We start from the raw sequence: 15,944 nt of genomic DNA, 5'->3' as shown, positions 1-15,944 counted from the left end.
CTCAGTACTTGGCTGGAATTGGTCGTCTGAATTCCAATTTACCCATGCGACTCGAGTAACCAACTGCAGTAAGTGGATGAGAGACAGATAGACATGAAGAGGACAGGAATCCACAGCAACCAGCACAGGTAGAAGAGAGGAGCGGCGGGAGAAGAGCTGGTCCAATCCTGCTCTGTCCTGTGTGTTAGTCACTCTGACTTCATTGCGGAGAAGACGGGAAGAACGTTCGTTCAACTCTTGTATCTATCTATCTATCTCGCAGACGATTTCCACGTCTCTCTCTCGGTTTCGTTCATCTTCTCTGAATATACTCAATTCAGCCCCTCTCTCTGGCTGTTTTGTCTTACTATACTTTTGATCAATCGTTCAATTCACCACTGTCACCTCATTGTCACTTCAATCTCGCTCTCCTGCCTCTCGCGGGGCTTTGGGTTGGAATACTCGCACGCAATAGCCTGGCGCCGAACGAACCTTTCCTACAATAACCCCCCCACACCACACAAGAGTTTCTCCGCAACCGTGCCCATACCACCAGATTCCCCACCAAACCACCGGTGATCTTCTCCTTCCTCATCGCCACTTTGTTCATCTCAATTGCATCCCACACCCCCTGCGCTCTCTACTTACAGAACTCTACGATACGCTCAGACGAGGCTGGCTGCATTTTCACCCCGATAGCCAGTCAAGTCAAGTCTGGGGCCTACGTTGGGTGCTACGTACCAAGATAGCAGCCAACCCTCAACTCAACGATCATCCCTCAACCGACAGCCCCAACTTTATCAATCAGGGAAAATACATAATGCCATCGCCTCCATCAGTCAGCCAACTCCTGGGTATTAACCCTTTCCCTGCAGAAGCCCCGCCGATCCCACCCCCCGGCGATTCCCGAGAACCAATGTACCCTTCCCCCCCTCATCATCCTTCTCTACCCGCATCAGAAATCGAGCTCCTAGCACGACTCGACCAGAAGCGAAGGGAAATTGAGGCGGAAATTGAGGCGTTCAAGGCGGCAAAGGAGGAGGAGTACAGGCAACTGGAGAGGTGGCTGAGAGCAGAGCAGAAACAACTACAGAGCACGAATGGCGGGGATGCGACGACACATGCTGCCGCGGCGGCAGTAACAACTATAGCATCGTTCTCTGGTAACGATAAAGGATTCACCCGTGATGAGGAACAAGTCGGACGCACTTCTGGAACTGTTGGCACTGGCACTGGGTGTCAGATCCCGCTAGACCTCGGCGGTTCGAAGCTCAACGACACGCTGAAGCTCGAGCTCCCTGACAACCGGAAGCAGCCAGGTCTGAACGGAAACAGCGCTGACAGCAGTGCTACCACCTCCCCGCCATTTGAAAAGGAACTGCAAGCCGCGGGCCTCTTCACTCCTAGATACCTCCCACTGCTTGATAACAACTTCTTTCGACAGAGCCCTCCGCAGGATAGCCCGACTTCGCTACCACAACCTGTCATGCCGAAGCTTGCAACTATCCCAGGTCCGCCGTCGAGGACAGGAAACACATCGCCGGCATACCCCCTCGCTTCGTCGCTAAAGAGTTCTTCTGGAAGTTCAACGGGTACGCTCAACAAGTTGAAGCAAAAATCGCCGAAGCGGGTTACGTTCCTGTTCGAGGACGAGAACTCGGTTCCTTCGCGCAGTAGCCCACCACCGTCTACGAAGGTCCACTGGACTTTGGAGGAAGACTATCCGTTTGATGATGAGGATGGCTTCGTGGAATATGAGGGAGAAGATGTTGAGGAAGTAGACCAGGAAGAATTTGAAGAGACAGCTGGCAAAGTAGAGCAGGTGGAGAATGTCACAGAGTATGTAGGCGAGAGGTCTACAGGTGATGAGCTGGTTGTGCCCACGAAACTCGACAATAGTGCACCTATCGTCCAGGGTGGAGATGCATTCAGTGGACTGGGTATCAAAAATGTGTCCGGCGGGCTGGATACGACGAATGGGAACAAGCCAACAGCGCCAGGATTCGACTCAGAAGATGATGAAGTTAATGGGGCCGGTGATGATGACGATGAAGAAGCTCTCTTTGATCTGGACGAGACAATACCAGAAGTTGTGGATAACTCCCCGCCACAGCGAGATTACTCGGCACTATTAGATACTGCGCTACCACAAACGAACGATCGCCTTACGGCATCGAAATTCCCTATGCTCCCATCGTTTACACCAACATTCCCTTCAGTCCCTGCGTCCGCTTCAGATCCAATCCTGACTTTTGGAAAATCGCCTGGTCCCCGTCTTGGGCTCCCTAGAGCGGGATCGGGAGGGGCTCGTAGGGGTTCCCTAAGCTCCTCTCTATCTCTATCGCCGTTCCTTAGCCAACAAAAAGAAGTACAGGCAATTGCCTCATCGCTGCCAACCTTTGGGTGGAACGGCGGCATGGGTATTGAGCCGCCTAAAAGCGGATTCGTCCCCACACCCGGTGGACGGTTTAGAAGAAGGAGCATCGTAAAATACGACCTCCCCGAAGATGATACCCACTCTCTCAAAGGGAAAGGCAAAGACTCACGGACTGCCATTGACGAAGAAGAAGAGGAAGACGAAGACGACACCCTTCTATTAAGCCGTAGCCCGAACGCAACAAGCCTGCCAATGTCAATAAGCCGTCATAGCCCCGCCGCATTCGTAGCCAAGTCCTCATCCTCAACACGTAGCCCCAAGCTCCCCGTCATCCAGAACGACCACCAGAACTCACTTCCAATCGCTGGGTCCCGCTCATCGCCAAAGCCCGGTCGATCCCCATTATCAGGAGCAGCACAAGTACACTCTACCCCAATGCGCAAGGTAGACTCCGCAGACCTTCTAGCAGCGACGCCGACCTCATTCTCGGCGCCAGAGGAGCAAGGCTCGTCGGAAAAGAGCGATTCAGTGGCTAGCTACCGCCGCAGCTCATTGTTCCCATCGGCCTACGACTGCACGCCGTATCGGACTGCATATGCTGCTGAGGTAGCGGCCGCGGCCGCACTCGACGACGACGAGGACTACGGCGGCGCGTTGGAGAGCGTGGTAGGCGGCGTTGACGGAAGGACGGGGCTGGACCCAGACGTGAGCAGTTTCTCGTACCGGCCGGGCGTGGGGGTGAGGGCCAGAAGGGGCAGTGAGGGCGGCGGATTGGGAATTGAGGCGATGGATCCGGGGCAGATGAGCTTTGGAATGAGGATGGCGTTCGAGAACGTGCACAAGGAAAGGGGCGGTAGATAGGACTTGGTAGCGGTAGTAGATATGGGTAGTGTGAGGGAGTTGCGGTTTTTGTAGGGTTGTTTTCTGTTTTTTCTTGTCGTTTTCCTTCCTTGAATTTCCTATATCTTGTGATCTACCGTCGATTATCAATGCCGTCGATATTTTCCGACTCCTTCTTGTGCATAAAACTCTCGGACACTTGGTTTTTCTTTTCTTTTCTTTTCTTTCTTTCCTTTTTTTCTTTCTTGGGGCGGGGCGGGTCTTGGGGTGAAACAGCTTTCTTTTAGCCATTTGGTTTGTTTATCTCTCTCTTTGTGTATGTGTTCATGCTGGAAGAACTCATGAATGTTTGTCGTTATGCATAACTAGGGTTTTGTGGTTGTTCTTTCTGGGTTTCCTCCTTCCTCTCTTCGACGTGTAGTGAGTTATCAGAGCTATGTCCGAAATCATGTGGTTATTCATGGCTTTGTAGTTATACGGATGATATGGGGCGCTGGTAGTCTAGCGGGTGGTGGCGGCGGCGGCGGGGGTATAGGGAGCGGGGGTGAATTAAAGGGTGAATTTCTACATAAACTACGGCATTTGAGTCATGGGGGTTATTTGCGTGATGTGTGGGGTGCTTGTGGTGATTATGATTATGTTGATAGCTACTTGTGTAGGCGCGTGATTGTGGTGTGGTGGTAATATTCGGGTCATCAGAACTCACTCGGGTTTGGGATGGTAGGAGTCTCTGCTTATGACTAGCTGGCTGGATACGTGTAGCTTATGTAGCTGGGTTGTAGTGTATGTAGAGACTAGACTTGAATACATGAATACATGTCTGTCAGGATAGGTTGCTTGTTATCTCAAACTTCTTTGGGGTTGACCATCCATTGAAGAATATGCCACAGCACCAGTTCAAATATCTAAAATGAGTTACTATCTGCCTTTTCGGAATGGTTTGCCAAAACTCCCCCACCCCATAACCCAGCTGTTTGGGCTTCTACACAAACCCGTTGCTACATGCAGGTAATAAGGGCGTATATTGTGAGGGGCCTTATAATTATGCTTCTCTGTGAAGTTGTATCGCGGTTAATCCGTACGGTCAGTGTTAACAGTAGGGTAGGAACTGCAACCTAAAGTATCCATGTATAGTTCTAGGCCATAAACCATGGGAAGGCGCGGCGTAGCAACCTCCCGGGCCACCACGACTACCCACCCAGCAACCACAATTGATTCTTTGGAGAGCTGGTTTTTTGTATAGTTGTTAAATAGTAGCTAAATAAAAATAATTTGACATTTAATATCTTGTGTACCAACCCCTTGCCTTTATAACAGCACTATTCTCCTAGGCATGCTCTCAACTAGCTACCAAATAAATCATCAGGTAACAGTTCCCAGCAATGAATTAGACCTTCCTCCACGAGGGGCTTTAATACTTAAGGTGATCTAGTACCATATGCCAAATGGGGGTACTGTTGATGGTAAAGCTTCTTGAGGTGCACCCAAACATGTTCAATGGGATGGAATAGGCAAGCCAGTCCTCCAGAACATCTACCCTATTCTCCTCCAACCAGAGTTGTAAGACTCCGGTTTTTTTGCCACAGCAGGGAGGCTGGTCATTCCCTCCTAGCTGTCTGGCGGGATACATGGTCTCTGGGCGCCATCGGTGGTGGTGAAAGATTTTGTGTTCAGGCGTTGCGACCTCGCGCCTTCCCATGACTTATGGCATGGCGCTGTACATACATGTAGTAAATCTACAATATAACTCTTAAACCTTGCCCGACTAATATCCAATATCCTAGATCCCGATAAATCGGTTTATTCAAAAGGTAGGGGGAGGGGTATTCCATAGAAAGGCTTCAAGCCCTAAGCCCTGTTTCGTTTATATTCAGAAGGTCTCAGATAGCTGCCTATGTATGCTGACGGTGTCGACCAATCCAATTAATAAGCGATATCATAATCCCAAACCTACGCTTTGAAATAGAGATTTCAATAAGGGCCGGGCCGGGCTGCATACAAACCTCTACTCTGGGTACGGTATGGTACGTGGGGTCTTATAAGAAAGGGACTTCTACTTTATAAAGTTAGGTGAGAGCAGTAGAGTACGGTCTATCTCAGAGAGCAGAGCACCACGATAAGTAATTATAGAGTTACTAGAAAAGTACAATAGTAGCACCGCACCTACAATACCCCTACCCTACACAGCTAAGATCCGCAGCGCAGCAGCAGCAGGCAGCCCCACCACACACCCAAACCCGCAAAACGATCATCACCCACCATGCCGGGCCTCCTCCCCCTCTCAAAATATAGCTCCGTCATCTCCCTCACCACCCCCTTCACCCCACCACCCATCCCCACCGGCACCGCCGCCACCGCAGCCCTCGACTCGGCGCTCTCCCACCTCTGGAGCGACTACCGCCGGCGCAACGGCCAGCGCGCCGCAGCCCTCGACATCAAGCAGATCGACCTAAGCCAGAAGACAAGCCTCCTGCGCCAGCTGCTCACTGTGCGCGAGCCGCACCCGCCGCTGCCCGCCAATGTGCTCGTAGACGTCGAGCGCACCCTGCAATACATCAACCGCAAGAAGGCGCTGACGGCCGTCGCCGCACTTCCCGTGGTGCTGCCTGCGCGGCCGAAGATTGCGCTGTGGCGCGGCGACATCACGGCCCTGAGCGGCGTCACGGCGATCGTGAATGCGGCGAATGAGAGGATGCTGGGATGCTTCACGCCTGGCCATATGTGTATCGATAATGTCATCCATTATGCGGCGGGCCCGCGGCTGAGGGATGATTGTGCGAAGATCATGGGATTGCAGGGACAGCTGGAGCCGAATGGGAAGGTCAAGGTGACGAGGGGGTATCTGCTGCCGGCGAGGTATGTGCTGCATACGGCGGGGCCGCAGGTGCCAAAGAGGCCGGCGGGCGTGCCGAGGGTGTCGGAGGAGGAGAAGAGGGACCTGGAAGGGAGCTATTGGAGCTGTCTGGAAGCCATGGAGGACCTCCAGATCGGGGAGGGGGAGAGCAAGTCCGTGGCATTCTGCTGTATAAGTACGGGCCTGTTTGGATATCCTCCAGAGGAAGCAGTGAACGTCGCTGTCGACACAGTGCTGGCGTATCTCGACAAGAACCCGGCCACCAGCATTGACCGTGTCGTGTTCAACGTCTTTACGGCCACTGACCTGAGTCTGTATATCGACAAGCTCAACAGCCTCCTCCCCAAGCCTACAATCACACCGGCGCTCCTCACACCCCCCGCCACTACGTCCCCCTCCCTAGAGCTCGCCGCAAAATGGCTCAAGTCCGCACCCAATCTCCTCATCACCGCTGGCGCCGGCCTCTCCGCCTCCGACGGCCTCGACTTCACCTCGCACGACCTCTTCCGCAAGAACTTCCAGGGCATGTGGGAGAAGGGCTTCACCTGTCTGTACGACTTCTTCGGATACGACGAGTGGGAGTCGCCCGCAGCCAAGTGGGGCTACTACTTCTGCAGCATCATCTTTGTGCGGGGCTGGACTGCCCCCTGCGGCGTCGACAACAGCGTGTACACGCATTTGCGCAAGCTCATTACAGCCCTCTATGGCGAGGGCGGCGAGAAGAGCGCAAACCTGTTTATACGCACGTCGAACGCCGATGGATTGTTCTTTCGCAATGGCTTCAGCGCGGACAGGATTGCGACGCCGCAGGGGACGTATGAGCTTCTGCAGTGCATGCGCAAGTGTCGGCCCGATGCGTACTGGCCGGTGCAGGAGTTTATTGACAAGGCGATGCCGTATCTGGATACTGTGGCGAATGCGATAAGACAGGATATCGACGGGTGGGAGGAGGCCATCCCGAGGTGTAAGCACTGTGCAGGAGAGATGTTCCTGTGTGTGCGTGGAGGGAGCTTCTTCACGGAGGTGCCATTCGTGGAGTCGAATAGGCGGTATGTGGAGTTTAAGAGGCGCGCGTTGAAGGAAGGGTTGGTGGTGCTGGAGTTGGGCGCGGGGTTCAATACGCCTGGTGTTATCAGGTGGGAGGATGAGAGGCTGGTGACAGTCGGTGAGGGACGGGTCAAGCTGGTGAGAGTGGGATTGGGCGGGAGCGAGGCGGTGGAGTGGGATCTGGAGGATGGAGAGAGGGCGGTGGCTATTGATGGCGATGCTGGAAAGGTTACGAGGTCGTTGGTGGAGCTTCTGACGACCGAGTGATCAGCTGTGGAGATAATAAATTCTTGTAGATAATATCAAATAGGCGCTTGATAGGCACATCCATGAAGCTTTAGGATGACTTGTGCTTTTTCTTTTGTCTCTTCTGTTCAGTTTACCTATTTGTACTTTCACTATTATCTCTTTTTGATCAGCATTCAATGTCCCTAGAAATCAGAAGATTGGCTACCTGCATAGAAGAGCAGATGGTAAGAAAGATATCGAGCGATAGATAACTTTGAAGAATGTTTGATTAGGTTCTTTCTTTCCTCTTTAGTCCTCTCTTGTGGGTGTCATTCAATAACTCTCTACAGTAAAAAGATTTGTTATCCATCTACTAGAGTAGACCAATAAATAAAGCGAGGGACGTACGCTTGGTATATAGATAGTCCTATGTAATTAGGCTCCAACAAAGGAGGTATTTAAAAGAACTTTTGAATGTCATGATGCAGTAGCATTCACCATACGCAGAGACTCTCCTTGGTTTATCCAGACCTTGGAGTGACCGAGCTTTATCCTGACATCTGATAGTATGTAGCTACTACATTTGGTATATTGTAGCTCTGGACTGTACAGTACTATTGGCAGTTGACAGAAGGTAGGGTATTGTTCGGATATATAATGTGTGGTGAGTTAAGAGGATGCAGGTAAAGGGATTTATCGGTGAGAAACACTTCAAAAATTCTGTTTGGGTGAGGAAAAGGCCACGGTGCCATAAATGTCGAAGCTAGATTACGTCTCAGTACTTTTCACTACGTACTATCCTTGAAGAATTCAAGGGCTCTTGTACCCCGTTTATATTCAATAGAGACGTACCTGACCCACCCTTCGAATTCAAGCATCATCAATTCAGATACCTTCATAACACCGAGTACTATTCAAAATCCCCACCAAGTCACCTCCAACCATCGAAACCAGTGCATCACCATTAACATCGATGACACCAGAAGGTTACGCACTTTCTTACTCCTCGTCAAGCCGAGCTATAGACTGTCAAACCTATGAATCGATGCTGGGACCTCCGCTATTCCCGGGGACCAAGACCTTCCACTCTTTTTCCAAAAGATCTATTCGAGATCACCAAAGTCTCTAGCTTTTCAGGGAAGTAACTAGTATATGTCTTTCTCTTTTTGCCATATTGTAGAGAGCAACACTATCTTGAGGTAACTAGCACAGGAACAAACCAAAGGCTTTAATTACATTCTTACTAGCTAGGTGATCAAATCTTTTGACCGCTTTAATTCATGTGATGTTAACCCTTTGTTTCTAGATGTGTCACCAAACATGGGGCTAGCTGCGGCCGACAGTACAAATATCCAGAAATGTGTCACCACCGGCAAGATTCATCGAGTGATGGGCTATGATTGAAACCTTTGGAGCTCCACTGTACTAGTTCCAGCCATCTGCGCTTTACCTAAGTATCTCTTAGTCACTGGTACTATGGGAAATGATATTCCTCACTCGAATTCTCCTCTCTTACCGGGTGGTATTGTATTGAGATGCCATCCATAACTGTGGCTCGATCGATCGAGCTCTTACATTAACCGAGACCTGTCCTGATCCGACCTTACTGCCTATCGCATCTTGAATGTCTGGCTAGGCTTGATCAAATTCCTTATAGCTACTTCACTGAGAATCTCAACCACTCGTATGGAATTCAGTACTAGTGTTCCCCTTGAGACGAGCCGGCTCATGACTTTGACTCGAGACAGTGGATCCCAACCATGAGACTAAATCTTATATGAGACGAGTCTTATCGAGGTTATCTTTAGTCTGTTTCAAACCCCGTCAATATTTGGTAATCGTAGATACTTAGATCGACCTGTAACCATGGGTTCCCGATTGGACGCAAAATATATGTAGGTATATACTAATTCTGATAGCGTGCTTTCAAGTCAAGGAAGGCGGCAACGAATCTGGGATCAGTTTGAAATTTCACTATTTCTGCGCTGGATCATATGCTATCACTCAGATAAGAGTGAGCCTAGTCTCCAAAAAGACAAGACCGAACCGCCACGAGCCGGGGCGAGAATTAGCGCTAGATGGAAATTAAAGTAAGAGCTGTATGAGTTTGGGGCTGGGACCGCATGAGAAGGCGGGTGGTCTGGGAGATGGTGATGGTAGGTAGACTGACCCCCACATGAACTCAGACGGAAAGAAATTAACTAGGCCTTATTTTGGCGCTTGCTATGGCCTGATACTTCCATGCTTTCTGCATTGAACTATCGCGATATGGTTATGGACTCTACACGTCATTGAAATGCGTCACCAATTCTCATTCAAGGCCTTAGCTCGTCTGCCACTAAGTGGAGCTAACTCTCCTAGAGTTCAAGGCCTTATCGGCGAAGAGTGCTGCAGGGGGATAGAAGTCTCGTGGAACGCAAAGATTCTTTGCTATCTTTTCAATGCACGTCAAAGCGTGGAGTGCTATTCAAAACTCCAATTTTAGTAAGCGGATATATGCAGGCCCGAACTCGGTGAGAGAAGGCCCGAGTGATAAATTGTGATCCTCACAAAATCTCAAGGATTGCACGGACACACGATAATATCGAAACCAGGAGTACATTGTTAAAATACGTGTCTGCTACTCGAAGGAGGAGGAGAGGGGGTACGGACCCTTTTTTTTGTGTCTGCATATTTACGGTAGGGGTATTGTATTACATGTGTGCATTCATCATTCGCCATGCGGCATTGATTCGCTGTGGCGAGTGTCGAGAATATATATGCGACACCGTGGAGAGAGGAATACCACAGTTCCCACAGAGCTAAGATATCTATAAACGAGTTATTGGAAGCGAGTGAGCCCCGCTGGTATGCGCTTAACAGGAAGTGTGGATTGGGTGCGTCATGATATATCACTCTGTCTGCGTACGCTGTTCTCTGGCTCTCATGCGAGTGAGACAGGACACGTCATGAAGATAGTTCGTCCTGTTTTTTCGTGCCGTATTGTAGCTATCCTAGCTACATAGACATCTGTTCCTATCGTTTAATCTAGTTTTCGTCACCTCACGATATCGTTCCGCTAGAAGGTTATTAGTTTGGTCCGGCCATTTCATCAATTCCTGTGATGACTTTGGAACACGTGGGCTCATGGCGTCGGTATATCTATTTCAATAACAGGAACATGCTGGTTCTTCGGGCTGATTTCTACATAGTCTGACATCTGTGCAACGTCTCACTCTCATGTCCACTCTTTGTGAACACTGCCCTTCGCCTTGCTATTGGTCATGTGAAAAGATCCCTGATATTAAGAACGGCATTCCGTATTGTACCGAGAGTATACATCCCCTGTATAATCAAAGCTTATTTCTAGGTTGAGGGCACTTTGGAAAAACGAAACCTTGGCCTATAGATCCTCGGTGAGACGGCCAATTTTTTGCCGAGGCAGCTGTCATGAACATTCTGGAACACTGCATATCCTGGCACTGTCACTTTCAGAGAAGCTGTCTCAGAACTTCTGTGAGCGGGTTTGCTTATCTGTGTAGCACATCGGGCCGGATTCTCTGTGTTGCTAGCTAGCTAGGTGGCCGTATGGTGCTTCAGGTTGAACATAAGGATGGAACCAAGTTTCATAACTCGATCGGGTAGATCAGCATTGGCCATCGATCTATAACTTATACCATATGTACCATTAACACTGTCATCCGGCCCGGCTCCACCAGACCTGGGCCTCCGGCATATTTCCTACGCTCTGCGAAGAAGCTTTTTTTTTTACATAGAAACTATATACGCCAAGAGCCGGGAGCTCTACTCTAGACCAAGGCCGTTCTTCCACTACGCCAGTTGTAGTAGATATATTGCCGTTTTCTTAACCACCGACATACACTCCGCACCCGTCTCGTCCGGGGAGGGGGTAAAAGCTCAAACCCAATACAGTGTCACCGTCTGTCTCCCCCAGACATTCATCCCGGTAACTACCTCCAGGCGCCGCAACCAGGATTCTCGTCCCGAGCGCGCGCGATAATAGGTACTTGCAACCGACAGTCATGCCAGGGCAGGAGCCAGGAGCCAGAAGGGAGGAGGGCAAGGAGGAGTTTTGGATATCCTCATGTTGAAGATGCGGGAGGGCTCTGCTCTATGACACCAAGATAGGTGTGTATGTAGCTACTCTACCTGAGCTGCCGGCATGGAGCTAGAGCTATCAATTGGCAGCGCCGCCACCAGCTAAGTGATGGGAAAAATCTTCTCGGGCACACTGTTAAGCGAAGAATACACCAGGGGGGGGGGTAGAGAGTATGTAGCTAAGATCGATAGCCACGCACTCTCGTTCCGGGAGCGCATGGAAATCTCAGATCTGATCTAGTTTTATTCGTTATTCTTGTTTGCTCTTCCCGGGGTGCCTGGCATTAGCCTTTGGATATTATACACCGGCCTGCTCTACAGCTAGCTACATAGCTGGACGACGTTAGAACGGGAGGACGGGTATTTGACAGTGCGGAGAGACTGTGAGGAGCCGGCGCGGAGGAAGAAGAGGAGGTGGTGGTAGTGGTGAGGAGGTGAGGAGATATGGAGGAGAGGGATTTTCACCACGATAAACAGCGCAGCGGGACGTTTGATTCCCAGCGTCCGGCCGCTGCCAGCAATGTACGATCCAGCAACGTTGGGAGATCGTGGAGCGTCGACGTTCCTGCGCCTGAGCCCGCGTACTGGGGTAGAGAGGGGGGGGGGGGGTTATGGTGGCTATTTTAGCATAGGGCTGCAGTGACGGTGCGGGTAAATCTTTGAAAAAGCCACCCGAGTGATTTCTTGTGATGCATGAGGTGGTGGTGGTGATGAGTAACCAAACCCGCCAGACAGGATCACTCGTTTTCCAAGATGTGAAAGATGGATGGGAGGATGGAGATGAAGATGGAGAATAGCCTGGTAGAGTTAGTCGGTGGAGTAGAGGCCTATTGGACAGATGCTCGAGATCGGGGGATCTGGGTTGGGCATTTATCCGGTGCTTCTTAATTACTGTTGTTCGCGATCATTGTTCGTAGGTGCTCGACACTGACTCTCTAGCTAGCTGGATACGTCTCTACATATGCTCAGGTACATACATCATGTACATACATATTGTTTTATCCGGGCATCGGCATGTTTGTTTTGTGAGCAAGAGAACAGCAGCGTGGAGGATTTGAGCACAGTCATGTTTCAGGTGGCCCAAAGCTTGCTTGATATATAGCGATTGTTTCGATCTGTGCGGGGAATGGAAGCTGGTGCAGCTACATACTTACCTACATGTCTAGAGCCTAGCTAGAATTCAAGGGAAACAAACAGTCTGGAGAGAAAGTGTTTATTCTGTGCACACAATTTTTTGCTTGTCTGCATAATAAATGTTTCTACATACTGCTTCCACTAGGATGTTCCCCGCTCCCCTCTTCCCGAACCCCGGCGGCCATCGTGAGCTGTAGGCGGGTGCTACATGTTGCTGTAGTCAAGTTACGACTTAGCCTAGTCTAAAGCCACCCGGCCGCGCCGGCGGCGACATGACAGCGGCCTGACCCTAGCCCCGGCCTCCAGAGTCGCACACACCACACACCCACACACCCACACACACAGTTAACAGAGCCTCATGCGTCACCCAACCGCAACCCCGCCACTAACTAGATCACTCCTGCGAAACCGGGCCGTACCATGGAACCAAACAAACAATTCGCGGGGCGCTGCCAGAAAAGCAAAAAAAAGAAAAAAGAAGGGAGCTTAAGAATAAACATCCGGACTGTATCCCTCATCACCTCATTTCACCTCTCGGGGTCGTCTACTCTACTCGTTGTGCTCGAGTGTATCCGCGTATCATATCAGACTCTACCACGTCACATGGAGTCAGTCAGTCACTCATTTGAGTGACGGCGATCGCGCATAGAAAGATGAGATCGGGAGCGACATCGACATACTGAGCTGCGCTGCTGCCCGCCTAGCTAGCTGGTTGTGACGGGAATTTAGCCAGGCTGCTGGCCTGGCCTGTAGGCTGTGGGGTTTTCTGCGAGGGCGTGATTGGTAGCGTGCTGGTGAGGGAGTGAGCGAAGGAGTGAGTGCTGGAGTAGGTTTAACAGAGTACGAGGTATTGTAAGCAGCTAGTACAAGTACCGTACTCTACAGTTAAGTAGCTAGCTACATAGGACAGCAGCAGTACTCTAGCAGCAGAGCCAATGTGAGTGTTTGCACTGTACGTCAGTCGGTGACCGGACAGCACAGAGATAAGGTAAGGCATGGTGGCATATTTGTGGTGGAGATAAAGTTGACCCCACGATAGTGTGGTTCTGTACGTACATGCATACCATCTACGTCTGTCTACTCTAGTGGGGCTGACTGACATGCTTGTCTTGATGAAACCTCACTTTCACTTTTTGAAATTGGAAGGATGAAGAGTAATAGACGACGTTACGCTACATGAAGCCGTTCATATGCATAGCGAAACAACGACCGCCAGCTAACCTACATAGCTCGCCGCTTACTCCATCTGCTTTGCTCCATCTGTCTGCTCTGCCCTATTCTGCTCTACTTAATGATCTACTACCGAGCTATCGATATGATATCAATCACGCGCGCGCTCTTGGTACAGCAGCGCAGAGTAGCGTCTTCTAGACGCACGACATAATTGCGTCTCTGGACACGACACAGGCGCCATCCGGAACATTCTAATAGCAAAAGTGAAGATATGGGGGTTAATTGGTGATGTGACAGCTGTCGTGCGTGTTGGAGTTGCCGGTACCGGGTGTCTGTTCTCTACCCCGTGACAGTGACGGTGACGGTGTTGCAATTAATGATATGACGGAGTGGAGCCCAGGAGTGGATTTGCACGCAGGTAGATGGTAGATGTAGATGTAGATGTAGATGTAGATGGATTGCTGTTGTAGCAGTAGCCTACTCTGGTAGGAATTGGATATATGTCCACTGGCTCTAGCTACAGAACCGGGCACCACGGTCACGCAAAGCTGAAGCCAGACATTTCCGCTCCAGATTGGGGAGACGAGGAATGCCTGATACCCGGTAACACTGGTCCTCTAGAGTACCTACTCTATCTACCTATTCTAGAGCCTACCTACTGTAACTCTACGTCTCTATGCCTATTCTTCTTCCACTCAATTTTGATCATGTAGCCTTACTATGTAGAAAACACCCAATACCAAGTCCGCAAACCAGATGACGATGACAGCCTATCGATAACTCACTCATCCACCACCCACCGCCCAAGACACAGCCCTGTGATGCAACAAACCATCCATGGCCAGCTAGAAAGAAAAAAAACCGGTCACTAACTCACTGACCAGCTACCCACCTAGCTAGCCAGCAGCTCATTCGGACCACGTCGAAGGGTCGTTTAATTTCACATGGCCCATCTCACATCCGTACACTACTAACCACCTCCCAACCCGGGAATTCTCGGCCGGGCGGCGGAGGCGTTGCGTTTGCGCGCGCGGGGAGAGGAGGGGAAGAGGGGGGGGGGGGGGGTGTCCTCCTCTTGCAGTACTGATGGGTGAATGGATAGATGGATAGATGGAGGGGAGTGAAGCTAGCTAGCGGCCCGGAGATCAATGTTTGGTTTCCTGGCTGTGAGATCAGATCATCTCTCGAGTCGCTCGCCTCAATTCATCCCGGTGCATGGCATAGCATACCCACACCAACAAACATCCAAAGACCGGTTTTTCCGCCATCTCCGCGTCCGGGGTGGCGAGCGAGCGAGCCCTGCAAGGGCTACATGGCGAGCTATCAAGCTAGATAGATGTAGCTAGAGCAACGCTTCTGGAAAGGCGGCTGGCTCATGGGTCCGGGGGGGGGGGGGGGGGGGAAGGCGGATGGATGCGGCTCTCAGGGTTTCTCCATGTTGGATGGACGAAGAGAGATGCCAACTCATCACCTACTCTACTCTACCCAGGCCGGGCAGGCAGGCACTGGGCAATTAAGCAAGCAGAGCAGTTTGAGCAGAGAGAAGAGTATGTATGTAGGTATCTTTACTTTTTTGCGTTGCCTTTTTCAGGGGAGAGATTTTGATGGAGGAGGCTGGGGATATGTGGATGGCTTAATAAGGTACAATGGACACCTACGACCTACATAAGCCCGCGTTAATTGATTGCAATTGTGGACCTAGCCAGTGGCCTCAGTAAGTCAGTCAGGACAGATTGGTATCTACAGAAGAGTTTGGGGATTAGAGGATTAGAGGACAAGCAGAATTGGGCCGGGGCCAATGTCGGGATCCGCCGTCTGCGCGTATCAATCAATCAATTGGGAGACAGCAGTAGAGGTACAGTAGCTGGGTGCAAGTAAGCATGACGAAAGAAAGAAAGGGTCTAGCTAGCTTGCATGGATTGATAATGATGGCTGTAAGTAGGGAGAGTGGCTCTCCGGATGCATGGAAGACGTACGGGTCCGGAGAAGGGCAGAAACAGAAACGTGGGGAGGACATGTTCTGTTCTATCCAGATTCTCGTTCTTGTTCTTGTTCTGGGGGAGAGAACGAGAGGAATGTAGATCGTGTCACTGACGTGGTGAGCATGAGGTGAGGTCTGGACAGATAACTTGGCTCTACTCTACCTACTGTTACTCTACTCAGCTACACGCCTTATGTAAGGAAACTCAACAACCGAGGCGGCGAGAAGACCGC

At 50.7% G+C, this 15,944-nt stretch overlaps 3 protein-coding genes across 3 annotated transcripts; 2 read left to right on the top strand and 1 right to left on the bottom strand.

Moving 5' to 3' along the window:
- Window positions 1–799: 799 nt before the first annotated feature.
- LAJ45_02768 (uncharacterized protein) lies at window positions 800–3,217 on the top strand (the record flags this gene model as incomplete). Its single annotated transcript, XM_046112359.1, has 1 exon — window positions 800–3,217. The coding sequence occupies one exon, from the start codon at window positions 800–802 to the stop codon at window positions 3,215–3,217; it is 2,418 nt and encodes an 805-aa protein (XP_045974485.1).
- A 2,239-nt stretch (window positions 3,218–5,456) lies between these two features.
- Window positions 5,457–7,364, top strand: LAJ45_02766 (uncharacterized protein; the record flags this gene model as incomplete). The annotated part of the gene is made up of 1 exon (XM_046112357.1): window positions 5,457–7,364. One exon carries the CDS (start codon window positions 5,457–5,459, stop codon window positions 7,362–7,364), a length of 1,908 nt encoding a protein of 635 aa, XP_045974483.1.
- LAJ45_02767 (uncharacterized protein) lies at window positions 6,450–6,728 on the bottom strand (the record flags this gene model as incomplete). Its single annotated transcript, XM_046112358.1, has 1 exon — window positions 6,450–6,728. The coding sequence occupies one exon, from the start codon at window positions 6,726–6,728 to the stop codon at window positions 6,450–6,452; it is 279 nt and encodes a 92-aa protein (XP_045974484.1).
- Window positions 7,365–15,944: the final 8,580 nt, after the last annotated feature.

Source organism: Morchella importuna (genome assembly GCF_003444635.1).
Source record: "Morchella importuna strain M04M26 chromosome Unknown Morimp01GS005, whole genome shotgun sequence".
Lineage (NCBI taxonomy): Eukaryota > Fungi > Ascomycota > Pezizomycetes > Pezizales > Morchellaceae > Morchella > Morchella importuna.
The sequence above is the reverse complement of the archived record's forward strand: the minus strand, read 5'-3'. Positions and strand labels throughout refer to the sequence as shown.